Genomic DNA, 19923 nt, shown 5'->3' on the forward strand with positions numbered 1-19923 from the left:
ATCAGACTGTCTAATGGACAAACATGCCCAGCATAAAAATAATTAAAGCCTTATCTTGGAATTAATTTGGAGCACGCAGGTGTCTATTTTTTTCCAAATACTCTAAGTTGTTGAAATCTAGTACTAGAATGTGTTCTGAGCGATAAGAGTTCTTTAGCCTTTTGTTATTCTGAAATTTGTTTTTCACTTGGATAATCGTTTTTGATTATTATGTTACTTGTAATGCTTGACTGTAGCAGAAGCTGGAAGGAATGTTAAATTGTTTAGATTTTATTTCAGTGCCTCCTGAGTAGGAATTGGAAAGTAATCTCAATGGGGGTGGCAGAGAGCTACCAATTAGTCCACTGCAAGGTAAACTGACTTTGTGTGTCTAGTAACAGTTACCATTGGGAATCAGAAACTAGTCTGGTTAACTACAGGTATCATCTAGTATTGTAACACGTTTGTTTTGAACTCAAACTTTGGGAATCATGAAATCATCTTAACTATTTGTCTTGGAAACAACTTAAAAAGGGAGAAAGCAAAGTAAAAGCACTTGATTACAATTACTGCCTTTTTTACTGTTTTTTTTTTTAATAAGTAAGCCTCATCCAGATGGACAAACCTCCTCTATTCAGATAGAGTATGGAAAGAAACACTGTTTTGTGTTGGTTTATGTTTTTGTTTTTTCCCTTGTAGATCTGAGCTGTCACTGGGAGATGTATCTACGAGCTCTCTAAAGGGAACTGTCATGGTTGCTCAGTGTGACTGTAGTGAGTATGACAGGTGTGAGTGCTCCGTGCCTTCTCTGGGACTCAACTACACTTACATCATGTGGCTGAAGATGATGGTTGGTGCCACACCGCTGTGGTCACCTTTGATGTCTGTCAAGCCCATAGACATAGGTAGGTATGACCTCCGTTTTAAACCTTTTTAAGTGGAGAACAGCAGCAGGATGTGGCTTTAAACTGAAAGAGGACAGATTTAGATTAGATATAAGGAAGAAATTCTTCCCTCTGAGGGTGGTGAGGCACTGGCACAGGTTGACCAGAGAAGCTGTGGCTGCCCCATCCCTGGAAGTGTTCCAGGCCAGGTTGGATGGGGCTTTGGGCAACCTGGTGTAGTGGAGGGTGTCCCTGCCCATGGCAGGGGGTTGGAACTGGATGATCTTTGAGGTCTCTTCCAACCCAAACCGTTCTGTGATTCTATGATTCTATGTCTCTCCTGGAGAAGGAGGGCACAGACAGAACAGGAAAAGGCTTCCTGGTGCCGTCTCACTTGCTCAGGGAGGTGCTGTACGTGTTCCGTAGCCACCATAGCCTGTCTGGGCTCCTGTACAAAACCACACCGAGCCCAGGCCAGGCTGCCAACATACCTGAGCTTTCACTTCTAATCAGGACTGCTCTGTGCCTGAGTGTGGAGCAGGGATGGAGCTTATTTGCCTGGGTTGCTGAGGACTTAAATTAAAAAGCGAGGGGGGCAGAAAAGAGCTGTCCCTGAAGTTATTTAGCAAATAAAACTACCTCTTTTCTCAAGCAGCTCTGTTGTCCTGACGCTTGCTTCCTTACACATACAGTTCCAGCATTTCCCAAGTTGGAAAACATTCCTCTGCATTTAATCAAGTTAAAACGATACTGCCGTTATGAATTTGCTATGTGCTGCTATCCAGCATGCACAGTTATTGCAGATCTTGGCAAATTTTAAAGGGCGGGAAGCTCTTGTCAGCTGTGGGGAAAAAACCCACAACTTCTTGCTAACTGCTGCGCTTTGCAGACAGAATAAGTTAAAAGTCTCTGGGTGGGCTCGTTTTGGAGATGAGAGGTCGCATGCATCATCATGCTGCCTTTAAAGTATGCTACAGGAAAAAATTAAAAATGCAGAGTTGCATCTGCCAGTGTCTAAAATGGGCATCATTAGTTTGTTCTGCTTAGTGAAGTGTGTTTTAAAAATGCATAATATTAGTATATGTTCTGCCAAGATTTAGCTGAATTAAAAATTATTTTGAGAGTAAAACTATGAATGCTTGTGTAACATAGAGTTGTATTTGCCTATAGATGATACCAGTAGAACAGGTGGCATCAGTAGAACAGACATCATCTGTATTGCAAGGTTTGTGAAAGTGTGGTGTAGAAGTTACTGACTCTTGTTTTAAAAGCTGTGCCTCCTCCTTAAATCACTTACTCCTGCTGGTCTTCGTTAAGTTAATTGCTTCAAGATGGTATATAAGTAATAAAAAAACAAGATGTGACTTAGGGTAGTGAATTTATACTGAAAATAATAACAGGTTTTTGGTAAAGTGAGTGAGATTCCAGTAATACCACTTGGATGAGACACCTTGAATGTGATGTCTCTTTCAGCACATTCAGAGAGATAATGAACAGCCATTTTGTGTTTAATCTGGTATCGACAGAGGCCGACTCTTACTTGTGTGGACCCCACAGGAGCTGTAGAAAGCTCCAGGTGAGACTGATGTGTTGTCTGATCACAAATGATAGGAGACATGATAGGATAGACATGGTTCAAATGATAGGAGACAATTCTTCTGCTTCTCCGTGGCACTAGCTAAGGGCCATGGACGTGTATCTTCTTCCGAACTCTGCCAGCTGGGTTACTGCTACCAGCCCACTTCCACCTGCATGGAGGTTACTGTCATCTTCATTCTCCTGTTAGAACTACTTCTATGAGCCTTTCCCAACCTCCTGCGCTCCAGGTTAGCAAAAACATAGTGTAGACAGCATAAAGCCCTGAATGGAAGTCATGGATATACATGGGGGGGTGGGGGCAGGCTGGAGACACCCAGTGCAGATGGAACTCCATGTGAACATGGGCCCGCTGCCTAAGACCCTTGGAAATGCTTTCTCTTCAGCTTTTGTGCGTGCTATTTGCTCTGCAGTGGTTTTTAACAGGATATTGGGAGAAACAGGATAGGACAAGGACAAGGGGTAATGGTTTTAAAATAGAGGGAGGTAGATTCAGGTTGGATATTAGGAAAAAATTTTTTACCATGAGAGTTGTAGAACACTGGAACAGGTTGCCCAGAGAGGTGGTGGATGCTCCATCCCTGGAGACGTTCAAGGCCAGGTTGGACGAGGCCCTGAGCAACCTGATCTAGTTGGAGATATCCCTGTTCCTTGCAGGGGGGTTGGACTAGATGACATTTGAAGGTCCCTTCCAGCCCTAACGATTCTATGATTCTATGATTCTATGAAACTCAGAGCTGGGAATGAGGACGAGGTCAAGCAAAAGACACTACTTACACAGTGATTAAGGTCTCAGTAACAGGTGAAAGTAGGATCTAGGTTCCTTGACTTTCTCTGAGGGAGAGTGAATGTAATCCTGATCATCACTCTAATTTGTCCGTTTCCCTCTCCTGAGAGTTCTCTTCATCCTTGTGGGAAATTTCTGAAACCCTCCGTTTTTACTTTTCCCTGATGAAGCTCTCCTGGAGACCTTCTTTCGTAGCCGTAATCACTGTGGAAGGGATGGGAATATTCAGAGATTCTTTGTGTACAATATGAGGACATTATCTCAGGTCTCTTGAGGAGCAGAGCAAATTGCTTTGCTCAGCACTCCCATCCCCCTCAGTCCTTTTTTCAGCAAAACAGGTAAGTTAGTGCTTGGTTACTGGGAAGAATCGTGGCCCAAGGCAAGAAATTCTTGTAGTTGTAAGACAAATGTTAGTTCAAACAGGATGTCCTGGTGACTGACTGTGTAACAGTGCCAGAGTGCACTTTTCCAGTGATACAGATGCTAGCTGTAGAGCAGCTCTTGAAAACTGGGTTTAAAGAAAAGGCATGAGAAAGACTTCTTAACCAGTAAAAACCCGTTACTGCGAGCAGTCACAGGCAATAAGGTCAGTGGTAAACTTGTCAATTAATTTGTCCTCAGTAAAGCCTGAACCTCCTTTGAACCTGCGTCTAGACATGACAGAGAAAGGTCAAGTGAAGGTCTGCTGGTCCGACCCTGTGCCAATGCCGTACCCACTTCAGTATGAAGTGAAGATCTCTGCAAATTCAGGTCAAAACGGTTGGCAGGTGAGTCAGCTCTGCTCGCTTCGCTTGACGATGGAGCAGGGCAGGTCTGTGGGTCTCTTCCAGAGCCCAGGATTTCTTACCACCCTCCTTGTCCTTGGGCAATGGCAGTGGTGGGTTGAGCGCCACAGCTGGCCTGGTGGAGCTGAGCATGGCACGCTGGTTTCTCCTGAGCTGGAGTGTCCAGTAGGCTCTGGTAAACGTGAACATAGTGTGGTAAAGCTGGCAAGCTGGATTTTATGTCTGTTACGTTAGGAGAGCCACTACACAATGATGAAAGACCCATCTCTTACTGGGTCTTAACAAACTCCCGTATTTCTTTTTGGATGAAATGTTAAATTCTGTGAAGGCAAAGCTCTCTCCTTTCAGCAAACCCTGAATTCCGTGATACAGATGTATATATTTAGGATCTATCGCTTTTATTAATAAATTGCTTTTTCTGTTGCTACCATGCAACTGGCTCTGGAATAAAATCCAACAGATAATTAGCAGTCCAAAATGAAACAACATGTTTTCCACAGAGGTATGCAACCTCTACCGTATTCAAATTTACGGTGAATTTAAAGAAGAGAACTTTTTTTTTTTTTTAACCCAACTTGCTACCTAAAAATTGCTCTCTAGACTATTTGTTTTGGTTCCTTCTGTCTCTTTCTTTTTCGTGCTTCATTATACAACAATAATGGCTTCTGATAATCCAACAGATGGTTCAAGTTGCTCTAGAAACCTCACTGGCCATGAACAATACTCTACTTGGTTCTTCATACATAGTTCAAGTGCGGTGCAGGAATCATCATGGTCCAGGGTTCTGGAGTGACTGGAGCACGCCGTATGATCTCAATTTGGGAGGTAGGTCACGTGCAGTAAGTAGTCTTTTGGAATAGACCAGACTTCTGTTTGGTTTGTTTTGTGGAATGAATATTTGAGAGCATGTGTTATCCAGGGAGGTACAGTACACGTGAGTGGAGCTGAAAAACCTTGTGGAACTTCTTTCCCCTTCTGCTTCTCTTTCTGCATGGCTTTGCCTGAGATTCTGCTCTTTCCTTTGTACAGGATTTGCGTTAAAAGAGTTCTGGACGAATGCATGTAGACTGCTCAGTCAGCTCCATGACACCTCCTTGTCTGTCCCTGGTTGCTTGCTCACCAGGCACCCATTCAGATCCAGAAAAAGCTTTTTTCCCAAGAGTTTTTCCATTTCAAAAGACCGTTGGTAGCATTTAACCTCTACTCAATACAAGATTTTTCTCTTAATGCTTTCTCTGACTTTTAGTTTAGTATGAGGCTTTGTAGCTGAACTAAAAGGGCAGAACACAGATTTGTAGATTTAATGTAATCCATCGTGGTCTGTAGTGCTGAGCCCCATTCATAAACTGCATAGTAGAATCACAGAATCCTAGAATGGTTTGGGTTGGAAGGGACCTCAAAGATCATCCAGTTCCAACCCCCCTGCCATGGGCAGGGACACCCTCCACTACACCAGGTTGCCCAAAGCCTCATCCAGCCTGGCCTTGGACACTTCCAGGGATGGGGCAGCCACAGCTTCTCTGGGCAACCTGTTCCAGTGCCTCACCACCCTCAGAGGGAAGAATTTCTTCCTTATATCCAATCTAAATCTCCCCTCTTTCAGTTTAAATCCATTGCCCCTTGTCCTATCACTACACACCCTTGTCCAAAGTCCCTCTCCAGGTTTCTTGTAGCCTCAGTCGGTTTTGATGCGTGTGACTTCAATGTTAAGCATAAAATCTGATCTACTGTAATCAATATACTACCCAAGCAGGGTGAGTTCCTGACGTGTCGCACGCCGCAAGAGCCCTCCTGGACTCAGTAAAGGGCTCTTAGGAGTTCATGAGGTCCCTTCTATCAACAGAGCTCCTGTTAAAATGGTGGATCGTAATGGCTCTTTATTCATGGTCAAAGTATATAGGAAGGGGAAGAAATTTTGTCTGGCAAATCCTTGGTCAGTTGTCAGGGTTGCGGGTTCGATTTGCAGATTGAGCAGGATGCCTGATTGTATGACTAGAGCCCTAACTGGCCCTTAGTCTTTTGGATTTATATCTATATATATAAAAGTAAAAAAAAAAAATTGTCTGCAGCATATATATATATAAAACTATATAGCTTTGAGACTTTTTTTGGTGTAAATACACATGTTCTCGCTCCTTCTCCCACATACGCATATACTGACATTTTTCAGGAAGGGTTTATGAGTGTTCTGGGAAATAGGGATGTATAAGAGGTGCAGTAGATGCTGTTAGCTTATTTTTTATTGATCCCGTTACAAGGCTATGTAATTGTCTTAAATCCACATCTCATCAGCAAAATAATCCTGTTGTGGCAAACCTGCTGGCAGCATAGGGGGATTAATTTCTTCACTGCAGGAAGCTCAAGTTGGCATATTCTCAATGTTGGGATGAGCCAGTGGAAGAACAGGAGCGTTGCAGCACAGCTGGGAGCAGCGAAGCAGCTGGTGCAGGAGCACTGCCGTGCGTTCCCGGAGGCACGTGAACGCTGGAAGAGTAAATGCTGAAATCAGGGAGTTGTATTTTTGTACAGCTGACCAGTTCCACCCTCTGATTTATGTTTAACAGGGAAGTCTTTGACAATGACAATGTTGTAAGTCTGCTCTGCTGTCTGAGAAGGCCTGTGTTTTGGAAAAATCCTAAAAATATCTCGATGTGGTTCCTCAACTATGGAAAGCAAACCTGACCTTTTAAGGGTTTTCCTGCTGGCTTTGGGTTGATCTTTGGCAAACTGCTGCTTTCCAGCAGGTGTGCAACACCGAAGTGCCTGATTGAGGCTGAGCTTGGGCATGTTTACATGTTTGAAAATTCAGTGTCTTTGTGCCTAGGTGAATTACTTACTCTTATCACTGCGACCATTTGATATTAACTACACTGCTGAGATTGTAAAACAAGTTTTTGAGACATTAATCTCCTGCTGACTTCAATAGGAGCAGGATTAGTGACTACTGGAAAGCTTGATTTATTTTTTTTTTTTTTAATTTAATTTATTTCTTTTCAATCGCCTCTCCTCCTAGCAATTCTCTCAAAATCTATGTTCCAGTATTACAGCAATGCTTCAGCTAACGTGGGATTTCAGTATCCATGCAGGGTTCAAAGGAGTAGAATTATCTTTTTTTTTTCCAAACCCAAACGTCACTTTTCTCTTACTTGGATCTTCTCTCAGTTTTACCTGAGGACAATTTTACAGTTTTAAAATTTGTGGTGTGCGTGTTTGTGAGACGAGTTGCAGAAGCTAAGCCCTTCTAGGTTTCGAGTACTTGTTGCAGTATTTAAATAAGTTGACCTAATGCCTTAAAAAAGTGGGCTGAGCAAAAAGCAGCACTGGTTATCTAGTTTCCCAAGATTTAATTGACAGCAGCCTGTATGATTCCCTGTTTTCCCTGTGCTGCTGTGTATTGCTTTCACTGTATCTTCCAGTGATTTTCTGCTCTCTTAATTCCTGCTTGCCTGGGGGTGTTAAAGATTATTTTTATCAGAATTTACAAACATCACTCACGGAGGGAGACAGTCAAAGGCTCGTTTCTGCATCTCTCCCCTATAGGTGTTAATTGTAATTAAGAAGTAAGAAGTTTAGAAATAGAACTGGGTGATAATAATATTGTTCTATTGACATATGCTTTTGTGTTTTTTGTTGTTTTTTTTTCAGATTCTAATCTCAATTCTCTTTTTTTTTTCCCTTTTTTTTCCCTGTGTAGCTGAAGTCCTGTACTTCCCTCCTAAGATACTGACCAGTGTTGGTTCTAACGTTTCTTTTCATTGCATCTATAAAAACAAAACCAAGATTGTAATGTCCAAGAAGATTGTTTGGTGGCTGAATTTAGCAGAAGAAATTCCAGAAAGTCAGTATACGCTTGTGAATGATCGCGTAAGCAAAGTTACTCTTTTCAACTTGAAAGCAACAAAACCTAGAGGAAGTTTCTTCTATAACGCATTATACTGTTGTCATCAAAATAGGGAATGTCATCATAGATACGCTGAATTATATGTAGTAGGTAAGATTCCAGATGATTTTAAATTATAATTTCGGTGCATTTTAATAGTGAGGTCAGAATATTTCCATTTTAAACTCCAGCTAGCTTTTATTGAGCAGTTGTGACTTGTAATGCGTGTTTTTGTGTAACCAATTATATCTAATAAACTTTGAATGTGTTTTAATTAGATGTGAATATTGATATCACATGTGAAACGGACGGCTACTTAACTAAAATGACTTGCAGATGGTCTGCAGACCCAAACACAGTGCTCCTGGGGAGTTCCTTGCAGTTAAGGTACTACAGGTAAGTGTAGGTTTTAATGCACTCTTTATGTTGGGAAAGCATTGCTCTGGAAATACTATTATGGGAAAGAATTGTGAATAAATGTAAAATGTGCTGAGTTTCTGTAAGCAGGACTTTTTCCCAACTGGAACTCCAAAGGTATTCACTATGTGTGCAGAAAGGGGACCACAGATACCCCAGTACATAACATGGATTCTATTTACAGTGTTTTCCAGCATTTGTAAAACCTGTAGGTGCAGTTTGGAAGCCAGTTCTCTTAAAGCAGACGTGTTTGCTTGTATCAGTTCTAAAAATGATTCTTCTAGTTGCTCGTGTCTACCAATTGTAAGGAAATAAGGAAGAAAACCATTCACAGTGAGAGTGACTGAGCAGTGGCCCAGAGGGGCTGTAGAATCTCTGTCCTTGGAGACTGTCACATCTCAACTGGACAGGACCCTGGGCAACTTCCTCTGACTTTGAATTTAACCCTGCTTCCAGTCCGAGGTAGGACTTGAGACATCCTGAGGTCTCCATTCAATCTTCAGTTCTTCTCTAATCCTTTTTTTTTCTGTGTACAGACAGTAGGTAAAAATACAGGGGTGGAATTTAATTCCTTCCAGATGGAAAAAATCTTGCTTATAAAGAGAGGATCAAATTGTGGTTCACAAAGGGAATACTGCTTTATGGAGGTAGCATCTTTGGTGACTAGAGCAATTCTTAGTTTTCATGATTCTGGTCGGGTGTTTTGGCCTAATTTGTTTTCAGATAGTTGGTTTAATTTTGTCTTTTGGACAGAGCAGGAGGACTGGGGTGTGGTGTTGGAGCCAACACGTTGTTTGCAAAACACAAACCTGATGATTAAATCAGTGGTGTGATGATCCTTATCTTCAGTCCTGTACACAAACATTGCCTGTGATACTGTTGTTTTACCATGGAACTAAAAAACCCTTTTGAGTTACTAATATATTAAGCTTGAGGGTTTCCTTGAACCATGTTAGTGTTTTTATAAACAAGACAGACAGACAGCCCTTCCTGAGAAAAAAATCTTTAGTTTTACTGCTCTGCTGGACTGGATATGTGAAAGTTTTGGCAAACAAGCTTAGATCAGCCCTGAAGGCCTAATCCTTTGGAAAGCTGGGCTGTCTTCTCTATTGGAGGTGGACTGAAGTTTTGAACTATCACCGTGCCCAGGTGAATATTTCTCAGGATTTTGTGGACTGGAATAACTGGAATGCTTGAGATTTCAAGGGGAGGGTTTTTGGGCAGGATTAGCGACTAGCCGGCTGCTGAAGAAGCTTTTGTTTCAGCTGTCTTCACAAATATGAATATAATGAGTGTACTGCTGGGCAGGGAGTTTGAAATAAAAACCATGCTGCTCTTGCCATGTTTTTTATTCCCACTTTTTCACTGTTCAGGTTTAGCTGAAAATGTTATTTTCTAATAGGATGTGATAATCTGTGTGTTTGTTACAGTGTTCCTGCTAGATCAAACACTGAACATTAATACAGCCTGAAAATGCTTCCCAGATACTAGTATTTATTGTGATCTTTTTTGTTCTTTTTTGTTTGTTTGTTTTGTTTTCTTAATAGTAAGATCAGAAAGATGAAAAATTGAAAAAAAAGAAAAAAAAAATCCATGGGGGACCACATGAATGTAGTGACTACCAAAAAGTTGAAGCGTAAGACGTTTAAAAATTTATAGTTATGGAAGCATCAGTATCATTTGCATAACATTCTATTGCATATTTGGAACAAAAATACAAAAAGAACTTGAGTGTTTAAAAGCTTGAAACCAAATGAAATAATCGAGTTTTTTCATGGCCCAAGCTTGATTGTAAGAGACACCATAAATATGTTGGAGTTGCTAGTGTTTCATAGAATTGTAGAATGGTTTGGGTTGGAAGGGACCTCAAAGATCATCCAGTTCCAACCCCCCTGCCATGGGCAGGGACACCCTCCACTACACCAGGTTGCCCAAAGCCCCATCCAACCTGGCCTTGAACACTTCCAGGGATGGGGCAGCCACAATTCCTCTGGGCAACCTGTTCCAGTGCCTCACCACCCTCAGAGGGAAGAATTTCTTCGTTAGATCTCATCTAAATCTCCCCTCTTTCAGTTTAAAGCCATTGCCCCTTGTCCTGTCGCTACATGCCCTTGTCCAAAGCCCCTCTCCAGCTTTCCAGTAGCCCCTTTAGGTACTGGAAGGCTGCTGGAAGATCTCTCTGGAACCTTCTCTTCTCCAGGCTGAACAGCCCCAACTCTCTCAGCCTGTCTTCATAGTAGAGGTGCTCCAGCCCTCTGATCATCTTTGTGGCCTCCTCTGGACTCGTTCCAGCAGCTCCATGTCCTTCTTGTGCTGGGGACTCCAGAGCTGAATGCAGTATTCCAGGTTTGCTTAGACACAGGCAAGTCTTTACCATGAGACTTGGAAGTCAGACGCGTTGCATCAACACCAGACACGTCAGGTTTTCCAGGAGCACGCAGCTATTCCTCTTGCTTCCTGATGCAGTTCCATTTTACAGACGAAACCCAACACTCCCCAGGCATGTGGCGCGATAGCTTTGCTGCTGGTGCTGTGTTTTGCTTGGGTTGTCACTACGTCTTCCTCTGCCGTCGGTGCTGCCAACAGAAACAGCACGGAAACGGTCGTCCTGTGAAAACAGGGAATGTGGACGGAGCACGAGGCACTGGTTTAATCAGTGGGAGCTGTGTTGCCAGGAAGAGGAGAGATTCAGCAGAGCATAACTTTTGGGGGTCAGTTGAATAACTAATGCCCTCTCTGGCCACCCTCCCCACACGCCTGAGCTGTGCACAAGCTTAGGAGAAATTAGGAGAGACTGGAAAACTTTCCATCACTGGTAAGATGTCCCCTGAGTCACAGGTCTCCTCTCTTCTGTTGCCAGATGCGATATTGACTGTATGTGGGGTTTTAATACCACCCTCCAGAACTGATATTTTTGTGGGATTTCCGTCTCCTGGAGGCTTTGCTGTACACATCCGATCGGTCCACGTGGCAGCTTTCCCCTGGATGCCATTTGGTATTTTGGAAGTCGTGTTCCCAGCTGGAATAAATTCTTGGCTGGAGGTCTGCCTTGCTGTGTTTATTGCTAATTCGTATTGCTCAAGTAACATGATTTATGAGTATTTGGAGATGCCTGCTCTTGTCGTACCTGTTTCTTCCTCCTCTTAGTCTCTTATCAAAACATTTTGCAATGGGGAGAGCCTTCATGTCCTGCTTTTTTCAGGCTAGGAGCCAAAGCTTTGAGGAGTAGCACTGCAGTGTTATTTATTCATTTAGTGCAGATTCAAGTTCAAGATCTGTCCAGATAATCATCAGAAAACCCCAGATGGTTCCAGTGACACCATTTGTTCAATTGCCTTCAGAGCCCTATTTTACTGATGCCACGAGCACCTTATAGTTGCACTGTATTAACCGAGGGGTTTTTTCTCTCTTTTAAGGAGCAGAATTTATTGTTCTGACTTTCCAAGTACTTCTCCAGAATCAGAGGTGAAAGAATGCCTTTTACAGAAGAACCATTCTTACGAGTGCACGTTTCAGCCTATTTTTCTTTTATCTGGATATACCATGTGGATAGAGTTTAAGCACCTACTGGGAACACTTGAATCCTCACCAACTTGTGTCGTTCCAGCAGATGTGGGTAGGTCAAGATTCGTGCACGTCTTTCTTCACTTGTGACCTTGGATTTCATTACATATATGGTGTAGGTAAAGTACTTCTTCACAGTGTTTTAAATAATCTAGAGTGTGGAAAGAACATGAAAACATAAGAGCTTTGGTATTGTCTTCTAAAAGACATTGGATTAAATGTTATTTCCATACGTTTTGCTTGGCACAGGAGCAGACTGTAACTGCAGCTGATACCTCTGAAATGAACCATCCAGTTTTGCACGCTTATCCTCTCGGGTGTTTTGCACAGACACCTACAGAAAATGCAAATATTGTGTTTAAGAAAGGCAGCCTCATTTTTGAGGTTCTTGGTTACCTAATTTTTCTGCAGTCTTGGATTAGTAGTTAAGTTTATACATTGATGCAGTGGAGCACTGTATGTATTATTTACACAGCTATATATTCATTTAAAATCATAGGGGCTGGTCACGCTTTTGCAAAGTTTCTTTTGTGACATATAGAGCACTTGTTAAATTTGTGTAAAAGCAAGAGGCAGGAACAGCGTGTGAATGTTTTCAAACACTGCCAAATGTGCAAAGCACATCTTACTCTCCGGTCTGTGACTCAGAGCCTTCATTGGACTGTGTATTTTTTGGACACAAATGTGAACATATGTAGAGAGAAAACATGGCAGCTCGACCACAGAAGTGCTACATGAAATAAAGCAGAATAATAAAATACATCTCTTATGTGTGTGGGGAAGCATGCACGCAGAGAACATAAACCAAACTGTCCTTTGCATTTCAAAATTTAACTAGAGTAAGCAAAAAAATGTCACAGTTCAGGGTGTTATGGCTAAGTGGGGTGTGAGAATTATTTTTACTATTATTACTGTTAATTTGGTGGCCTTGTGGTTTTCAAGGTTGCTCCTGTCTCGTTCAGACAGGGCTGTTTGTGCCTTTTTGGCAAGCAAGTTTGCTGATTATCAGAGAACCATTGGGAGACTCGGGCGTCAGAAAGGAGGATGGTGTGAGGGATGGTGGGTGGAGATCCAGCACTTCTGCTGCTTTGACAATTTGCCAGGAGAACCTGGCACCCTGTCAGCATGGCAGGGAAAGGTGGTGGCTTTAGACGACACTGCCCAGTGAGGAATTGTAGCAGATCTTTAGAAGTCTGGTTTATTCCATTCATCCCTTTCAACAAAAAGCAATGAATGGAATTGACCTATACTGGATGAAGGGTGCTCTGTGTCCTAGTAAACCAAAACATACTGATTCTAGCACCACCCAAAATTTAAATCTTATTTCATTTTTTTTGTTTTCTCCTTACTCGCCATCTGATTAGTCAAAACAAGTTTATTCTAATTTCGCCTTGTTGACAAACTAGGGCTTTGTGGGATTTGCGTTCAGTCTGCTGGAGAAACTCATTTTTGGTGGAATTTCCTATTAGTACAATAAAAACCTTCGTATTTCCATTAATCATTGCAAAATGTCTGTCACCATCCTGTAGAGGAGCTGCCTTTCTGGGCCCCATCTGCCACTGCTTTCTGCAGTGATGCACCCCATTTGTGCCAGGCTGTATCTTTGGCTGTTTGTACCAGGGGAGGTACCAGGTGGCAGCACCAATATAAACTATTGTGGTTTAAATTAAAATGAAATGCACTGAGACTTGCCTGTGGCTTATTATTATTTTTTTTTAAAAAGAGAAAATGTTTATTCTGTAAGAAACTTTGAACTTAAGATTCAACTTGAAACTTTCAACTTAAGATTTTCTTTGGTGATTTTAGGTTAGGTCAAAATTGGAATGACTTTCCTGTTAGTCAGCAACGCTTTTTTTCTGCAGTGAATGGGCCAGGCAGGCTGGACTGGTGAATTGTTGTTTTTGTGTTATAGTCCAGCTTTTCTTGGAATAGCAGAGGCCACGATGTGTTACCTGCCACCCTCAGGACAGAAGAAAGCAAACCACGATGATTGGATTTACTGAGAAATGTCAGTGCAGACATTATAGTCGGGTTTTTTTCCTTTCAATTTTCTAGTGAAGCCACTTCCTCCCTCCAACGTTAAAGCAGAAATCACCAGGAATGTTGGGCTGCTGAACGTGAGCTGGACAAACCCAGTGTTTACAAACAATGATCTTAAATTTCAGATTCGGTATGCTGTGAACAGGGAAGAAATTACATGGGAGGTACTGTCTTCTTTAATCTGGATTGAAGCATGAATTGTTGCAGTGTTATCATTTAGTGTGTTAGCTGTTTTTTGTGGAATTTGTGGCATGCAGTGAATCACAGTTACAAGCATTTGCATTATCTAGCAAAGGAATATTACTGATTAGGCCACTTCCTCATTTGATTCGTTTTCAGGAATTTTGACCCCAAAAGGTGCCTAAACAGCCTTTTGTTCTTACTCTAAATATTTTTGATTTCCGTTACAGCTTTATGAAGTTTCAAATGCACCAAGATCAGCTGTGATAAAAGTTCAGAGACTTTGTGTCGAGTACGTTGTTCAGGTCCGGTGCAGAGAACTGGATGGGTCAGGTTACTGGAGCAACTGGAGCAGGTCAGCCTATACGCTTGTGAAAGATGTCAAAGGTACGTGTGCTTTCAGAGCGTGCTCTGATGCTCTGTCTGGTTTCAGACAGGTGGGACACTGTTCTTTCAAAACTCTCTAATCTTGCAGCTCCTTTACAAGGCCCTGAGTTTTGGAGAATTATTACTGAAGATCCGGCAAGGAGGCAGAAGAACGTTACGCTCCTGTGGAAGGTGAGAACGATGACGTTTTGGTCTTTCGCTTTGATCCAAAAACCATTGGTAGAATTGCCAAAATGAGAGGAGGATAAGCACATGCTGCCCTGCGAGGGGCAGTTGCTGTTCATGGGACTTTATATGCAACGTTTTTGGGATGCACTTTTGTGTTCCTGCCTCTTCCTTGCCTGATACTAGAGGCAAGTAGAGGTTGCTGGTGAATATTGATTGTAATACTGTGATACAAGGTGAGATGATTCTGCTTTCCATGCTCTCAGTCAGCCCATCTTGTACTTTACTCTCTTCTTGTTGCTGTTACTTCCTCCCCTCCCTCTTTCTGTTTTTATTCTCTGTATAATCTTTCCTGCAGCTAGCTGGCACATGTTGACCTGATTTTGTACCCTAATCATTACCAAGTTTATAATAATGTAGTAGGATAAAAACTTTCCTAGTGCTGTGTGATTGCTCTGCGTGGTTGGGAGGTAGGTGAGGCTCAGCACAGACATACACTGGCAAAGGTGTGTTTCCAGACTTCGGAAGCTCACCGGGAAGCCTTCTGCAGGGAGCTGGTTTTTGTACAGTGGACCCATCTGAGGTGGTGTGGTGGAGTTGTTCCTGTTGCATGCACCACAGTGTGCTGAACTGCGTGTGGGGCTGCATCGCAGCCACGTGGAACATCCCGTTATTCCTGAAGTCTTATAATCCTCGCTATTTTAGGAGAGCACTCAAGTCTCTGGACAGGCTGCAAGCGTCCTTGCCTTTGTGCAGAGACCAGACCTGCTGCCTGAGTTGTACTAATGCAGCTGAAGTGTCAGCGCTGCATTACGTGTTCACGTCAGTCTACGCTTTCAGTGTTAGTTATACAGAGACTTAAAATGCAATTTGTTGTCATATTCAGAACAAAGAATCATAGAATCATCTGGTTGGAAGAGACCCTCAAGATCATCGAGTCCAGCCATTCACCCTGCAGTGTCAGGGTCCCTAAACCATGTTCCTCAACACCAAATCCACACGGTTTTTCAACACCTCCAGGGATGGGGACTCCACCACCTCCCTGGGCAGCCTGGTCCAATACTTCACAACCCTCTCTGGAAAGAAATTCTTCCTGATATCTAACCTAAATTTCCCCTGGCGCAACTTGAGGCCATTCCCTCTCGTCCTGTCATTCCTAACGTGGGAGAAGAGACCGACCCCCATCTCCCTACAACTTCCTTTCAGGTAATTGTAGAGAGTGAGAATGTCCGCCCTGAGCCTCCTCTTCTCCAGACTGACCAGTCCCAGCTCCCTCAGCCGCTCCTCATAGGACAAGTTCTCTAAACCCTTCACTAGTTTTGTTGCTCTTGAATAACATGGAATCAAAGACTAAGTTATACTGAGAGGTGCAGTCTTCAGCTGCCAAGTTCTGCTGACCAAGATCCCTGAGCAGAACGTGCCACTGACTCCTAGGCAGCTGCCTGTGTAACCATCACTGCAACTGCCTGTAAACTGGGCAAAGCTATGTTAAAAGGTTAATGCAGGACAGAGGGGAAAAAAAAAAAGTACATCAGTGACTGCCTGCTCCTGTTTGCCCATGTTTAGTATGCAAACAGTCATCTGTTCTGGTTTTTCAATCCTGAAAAATACTAACAGGAACCAGTGAGTTACTGTAGGAGCTGAAAGTTTGTATTTCCTTGTCCCTCCTGCCCTCCCTTCACTGGAAAGATGGCGAAGAAAGTGTGTCAGCTCTCAGAGAGAGGCAGGAGAAATTAAGTCTTTAAATGGACTACAGTGGCCAGTCTATAGAATGTCTTTATTGGGTCATGTGTTCTTAAAATTGGAACAGTGCCTTCTGCCCAAACAGCATTTGCTTTTGAAATGAAAGACTGGGAAATTAATTAATGCCCATGTTTGCTGCAGCCCCTGACGAAGAATCGCGCGTTGTGCAGTGTGAGCCGATACGTTATAAAGCATCAGACATCAGGAAACACCACGTGGTCGGAATATGTTGATAATGGCACTACCTGTTCATTTCCATGGACTGAACACACACACACCGTTACGGTTTTAGCCATGAATTCAATCGGAGTTTCATCAGTTAATTTTAATTTAACTCTGTCACGGCAAATGAGCGCAGGTAAGAACACCGATTAGTAACCGTTTTGAGATGTGGGAAATGCTAGGTGTCCTTGTGATGCTTTTGGACGAAGCTTTCTTTGTAATAAAATGCCCTCTGTTAGAATAAAAAAATGTTTTATGATGATACGTTCAGCTGTATATGGGAAACGGATTCTGTGTCTCGCCAACAGAGCTGTTTGAAAAATGAAAATCTTAATGATCTTTGGGTTGGGAAAAGAGTTGTCTTTCACTGGGCTGTCTTCCCTCCACTGACAGAATATAAAATAATTAATCAAAGAAAAAGTAAATCTTACTGTAGAACTGATCTTTCATCTATTTTGCCTCGGGAACACCCAACATTCCTGCTAGGGAATGTTTTGTTGTTTCCAAAATGAAACAGGGTCTTGTTTCTCTGGCTGCTCACCTGACGGGCTGCCAGAGTACATAGTTTTCAGAGGTTTGGCTTTCCTTCCTAAACAGCCTCTTTGTTGATTTGCCTGCTTTATTAATAAAATTAAGGCTATTGCTTTTGAATTCTTCAATTGTGTAACATTCACATGCAAATACATGCTGTGGGAAACATTACTGCAGTCTGTTCTTAGAACTTCACTGCTGTAATGCAGCTTTAAAAGCATTTTTATGGATAAAATTCTTTCTGATATTGTGTGTAAGTGTGTTCTGGAAAGCCTGTGGTTGAGAGCAGGTGTAATGGGAAGCATTCATCCTCCTGGATTGTGATCTTGGTGTATTACTTAGAGGGATTTAATAGGATTTAGCTTACAGGCTCTCAATGCGTGCTTTGCTAGCTAAATGGTGACAGTTCAGTAGGTGCTGATAATTTTTTGGCTAAGGAGTGATAATTGAGGAGGTGCACATGAGAATCAGGATGGTTTTTTGATGTCTGGTAAGAAACTTGATCCATTTAGTGCTTGGAAGAGTTGGTGTAAACCAAGCTTTGCTGGCTTAAAGAGAAATATGTTCGCTTCCGTGACTTAAAGATCAGGCTTTATTCTAGAGAAAATAATTAAACAAGTAAATGATGAAGTGCTGGAACCGTAGCAGTAATTTGCATGCGTGTAGTTTACAGCTGACACCTCTCCTGCTAATCCAGCTCTCATCTTCCCTCTGCCTGAGGGAAGATTCAGGGCTGTTTTCTCCTTGTTCTGCCAGTGGAGGTGGTGCAGTCGCTGAGCGCTTACCCAGTGAACAGCACTTGTGTCATTTTGATGTGGACGCTTTCGCCTCAAACATTTGTGATAACGTCTTTTGTTATCGAGTGGAGGAACCTTAACAAAGAAGAGGAGATGAAATGGGTGCGAGTTTCTCCAAATATCAGCAAATATTACATTTATGGTGAGTATGCACTTGAAAATACAATACATTACGTTAACTGTTACGGAACCGAAAAATGTGGCATTACTGAGCTCCCAGATTCCTCTCCCTCCCCACTCTCTGTTTCTGATGGCTTTTATGGCAAGGACCAGTAGAGCAATTCTTGATTATCATTAGAGGACTGATGGTAAAGGATTGACTGTTGCATTAAGAATCAGGTTAACAAAGAATGAGCTCAGGAGCGTGTTCAATTTTTGGCAATACAGTAAAATTAGTTCTGGAATATTGAGTCCACCAGCTAATTATCAAAGTTAATATGGGCATTGAATTTACATTTTTGGCATTAACCTTAGAAATTTTTACAATAGCTGCATAAAGGTGTTAATTGCATGACAGAATAATGCTAGATTATCCAGTATAGATTAATAGTTTTCAGGTGTATCACTATAAAAGATGGCTTTCATCATTCCCCTCTCTGGGCTGATCTGAACTCTGATATGGGACCAGAACCCCTGTGGAGGTAATTGTTTAAAAGTAGGATAATAATTTTGATTCAAAAGGCTGATTTCCTCTTTCCAGATCACTTTATTCTGATTGAGAAGTACCAGTTCAGCCTGTACCCTGTGTTTGCTGGAGGAGTTGGCAAATCCAGAGCAACGGATCAGTTTACCAAAGGTGACTTACAGGAGTTTTCTCCAAGTTGTTTATGAAATAGGAGCTTGTAAAAGTAAACTTCAAATGCAGGAGAAGCCTGTATCTTGCCAGAAAAAAAATTACCAGTTGTAAAGTAGTTGTAATGTAACTATAAACGGTGATCAAGACTTTGGTTGCCTTGATTTGAAAATTCTTTGTGGGATTAGTTGAGTGAGGGACCCGAACTCCCATACTCCTAACTTAACAGGTCCCTGTGATTCTTCATTCTCCAGTTGTGGACTATTCTCTTTATTTCATGTGCTCTGATTTCATTTCTTGATAGCAATAGTGGGCACCTCCCACAGGGATGGAGAAGTCATCTCACTATTTAAAATAATTCCGTCCTTTTTGTCTGTTTGTTCTCAAGGTAAAGGTTTGTTGATGTCCACTAAAGCTGTTTATCAAAGTTTTTTTGTGTTCGAGCTGTTGTTTCTAGTTTGTTATTTCCTATTATCTGAATTCCTTTTATTATCTGAATTCCTTTTATTATTATTTGCTATTCTCTTAATTCCTTTTATGTCCAGGCGGATATGAAAACGAGAATAACGCCAGCCTCTACGTGGTTCTGCCAATAGTCATTTCAACCTCAGTTTTGTTGCTGGGAGCGCTGCTGGTTTCACACCAAAGGTAAGTTGTTTGTCGTCGTGTAAAAGTCCCAGCAGGCCTTTAGAAGAAGGTGATGCAGCTTAGACAATGCCCGTCTGCTGAACTGGTGGGCAGGGTCTTTCTGGGGAAAGCTCGGAATTATTTTGATCATATATTTGATGTACTGTGCTGAAAGGCAGTGGACTCTGTGGAATTAAAGTGTCTTTGAGTGCACAGGCTTGTTACCTCGTGAAAGTCAGACCATTGTCCTGTGGGGTCTGGTGTCCCAGCAGTAAGGTGGTGATCAGTGCTGTTCATTTTCACGGGGAAGCATCACTTCAGCCTGTCCCACACACTCCTTACTTCTGCAGATTGGTGGGCAAGGTAACGAGTGGCATCTGCTTCGAATTTGTAAGGAACTCTGAGTTCCATGTTTAATTGTCATCACAAAATAAGGTCTGAAATAAAAGCCAATTAAAAAAAAAAGTCCCTCGGAGTTTTGTGGAAGGTGGGTTGGGGTTATGTTCAGCAAAGACTGCCTGTACCTTTTATATTTTACAAAACTGC

At 42.2% G+C, this 19923-nt stretch overlaps 1 protein-coding gene across 1 annotated transcript in view; it reads left to right on the top strand.

Annotated features, from left to right (window-relative positions):
• The window catches only part of LEPR (leptin receptor), a 36494-nt gene that overhangs the window by 10156 nt on the left and 6415 nt on the right, over positions 1 to 19923 (top strand). Inside the window, exons 4-16 of the mRNA XM_086617175.1 lie at positions 679 to 884; positions 3868 to 4013; positions 4712 to 4856; positions 7726 to 8022; positions 8190 to 8307; positions 11745 to 11944; positions 13948 to 14096; positions 14343 to 14499; positions 14588 to 14670; positions 16549 to 16765; positions 17917 to 18099; positions 18658 to 18753; positions 19296 to 19398. Coding sequence (XP_086473301.1) covers positions 679 to 884; positions 3868 to 4013; positions 4712 to 4856; positions 7726 to 8022; positions 8190 to 8307; positions 11745 to 11944; positions 13948 to 14096; positions 14343 to 14499; positions 14588 to 14670; positions 16549 to 16765; positions 17917 to 18099; positions 18658 to 18753; positions 19296 to 19398 — 2100 coding nt within the window. The remainder of the gene's footprint in view (positions 1 to 678; positions 885 to 3867; positions 4014 to 4711; positions 4857 to 7725; positions 8023 to 8189; positions 8308 to 11744; positions 11945 to 13947; positions 14097 to 14342; positions 14500 to 14587; positions 14671 to 16548; positions 16766 to 17916; positions 18100 to 18657; positions 18754 to 19295; positions 19399 to 19923) is intronic.

The sequence above is a fragment of the Tauraco erythrolophus genome, chromosome 10, assembly GCF_009769465.1.
Source record: "Tauraco erythrolophus isolate bTauEry1 chromosome 10, bTauEry1.pri, whole genome shotgun sequence".
Taxonomy (NCBI): domain Eukaryota; kingdom Metazoa; phylum Chordata; class Aves; order Musophagiformes; family Musophagidae; genus Tauraco; species Tauraco erythrolophus.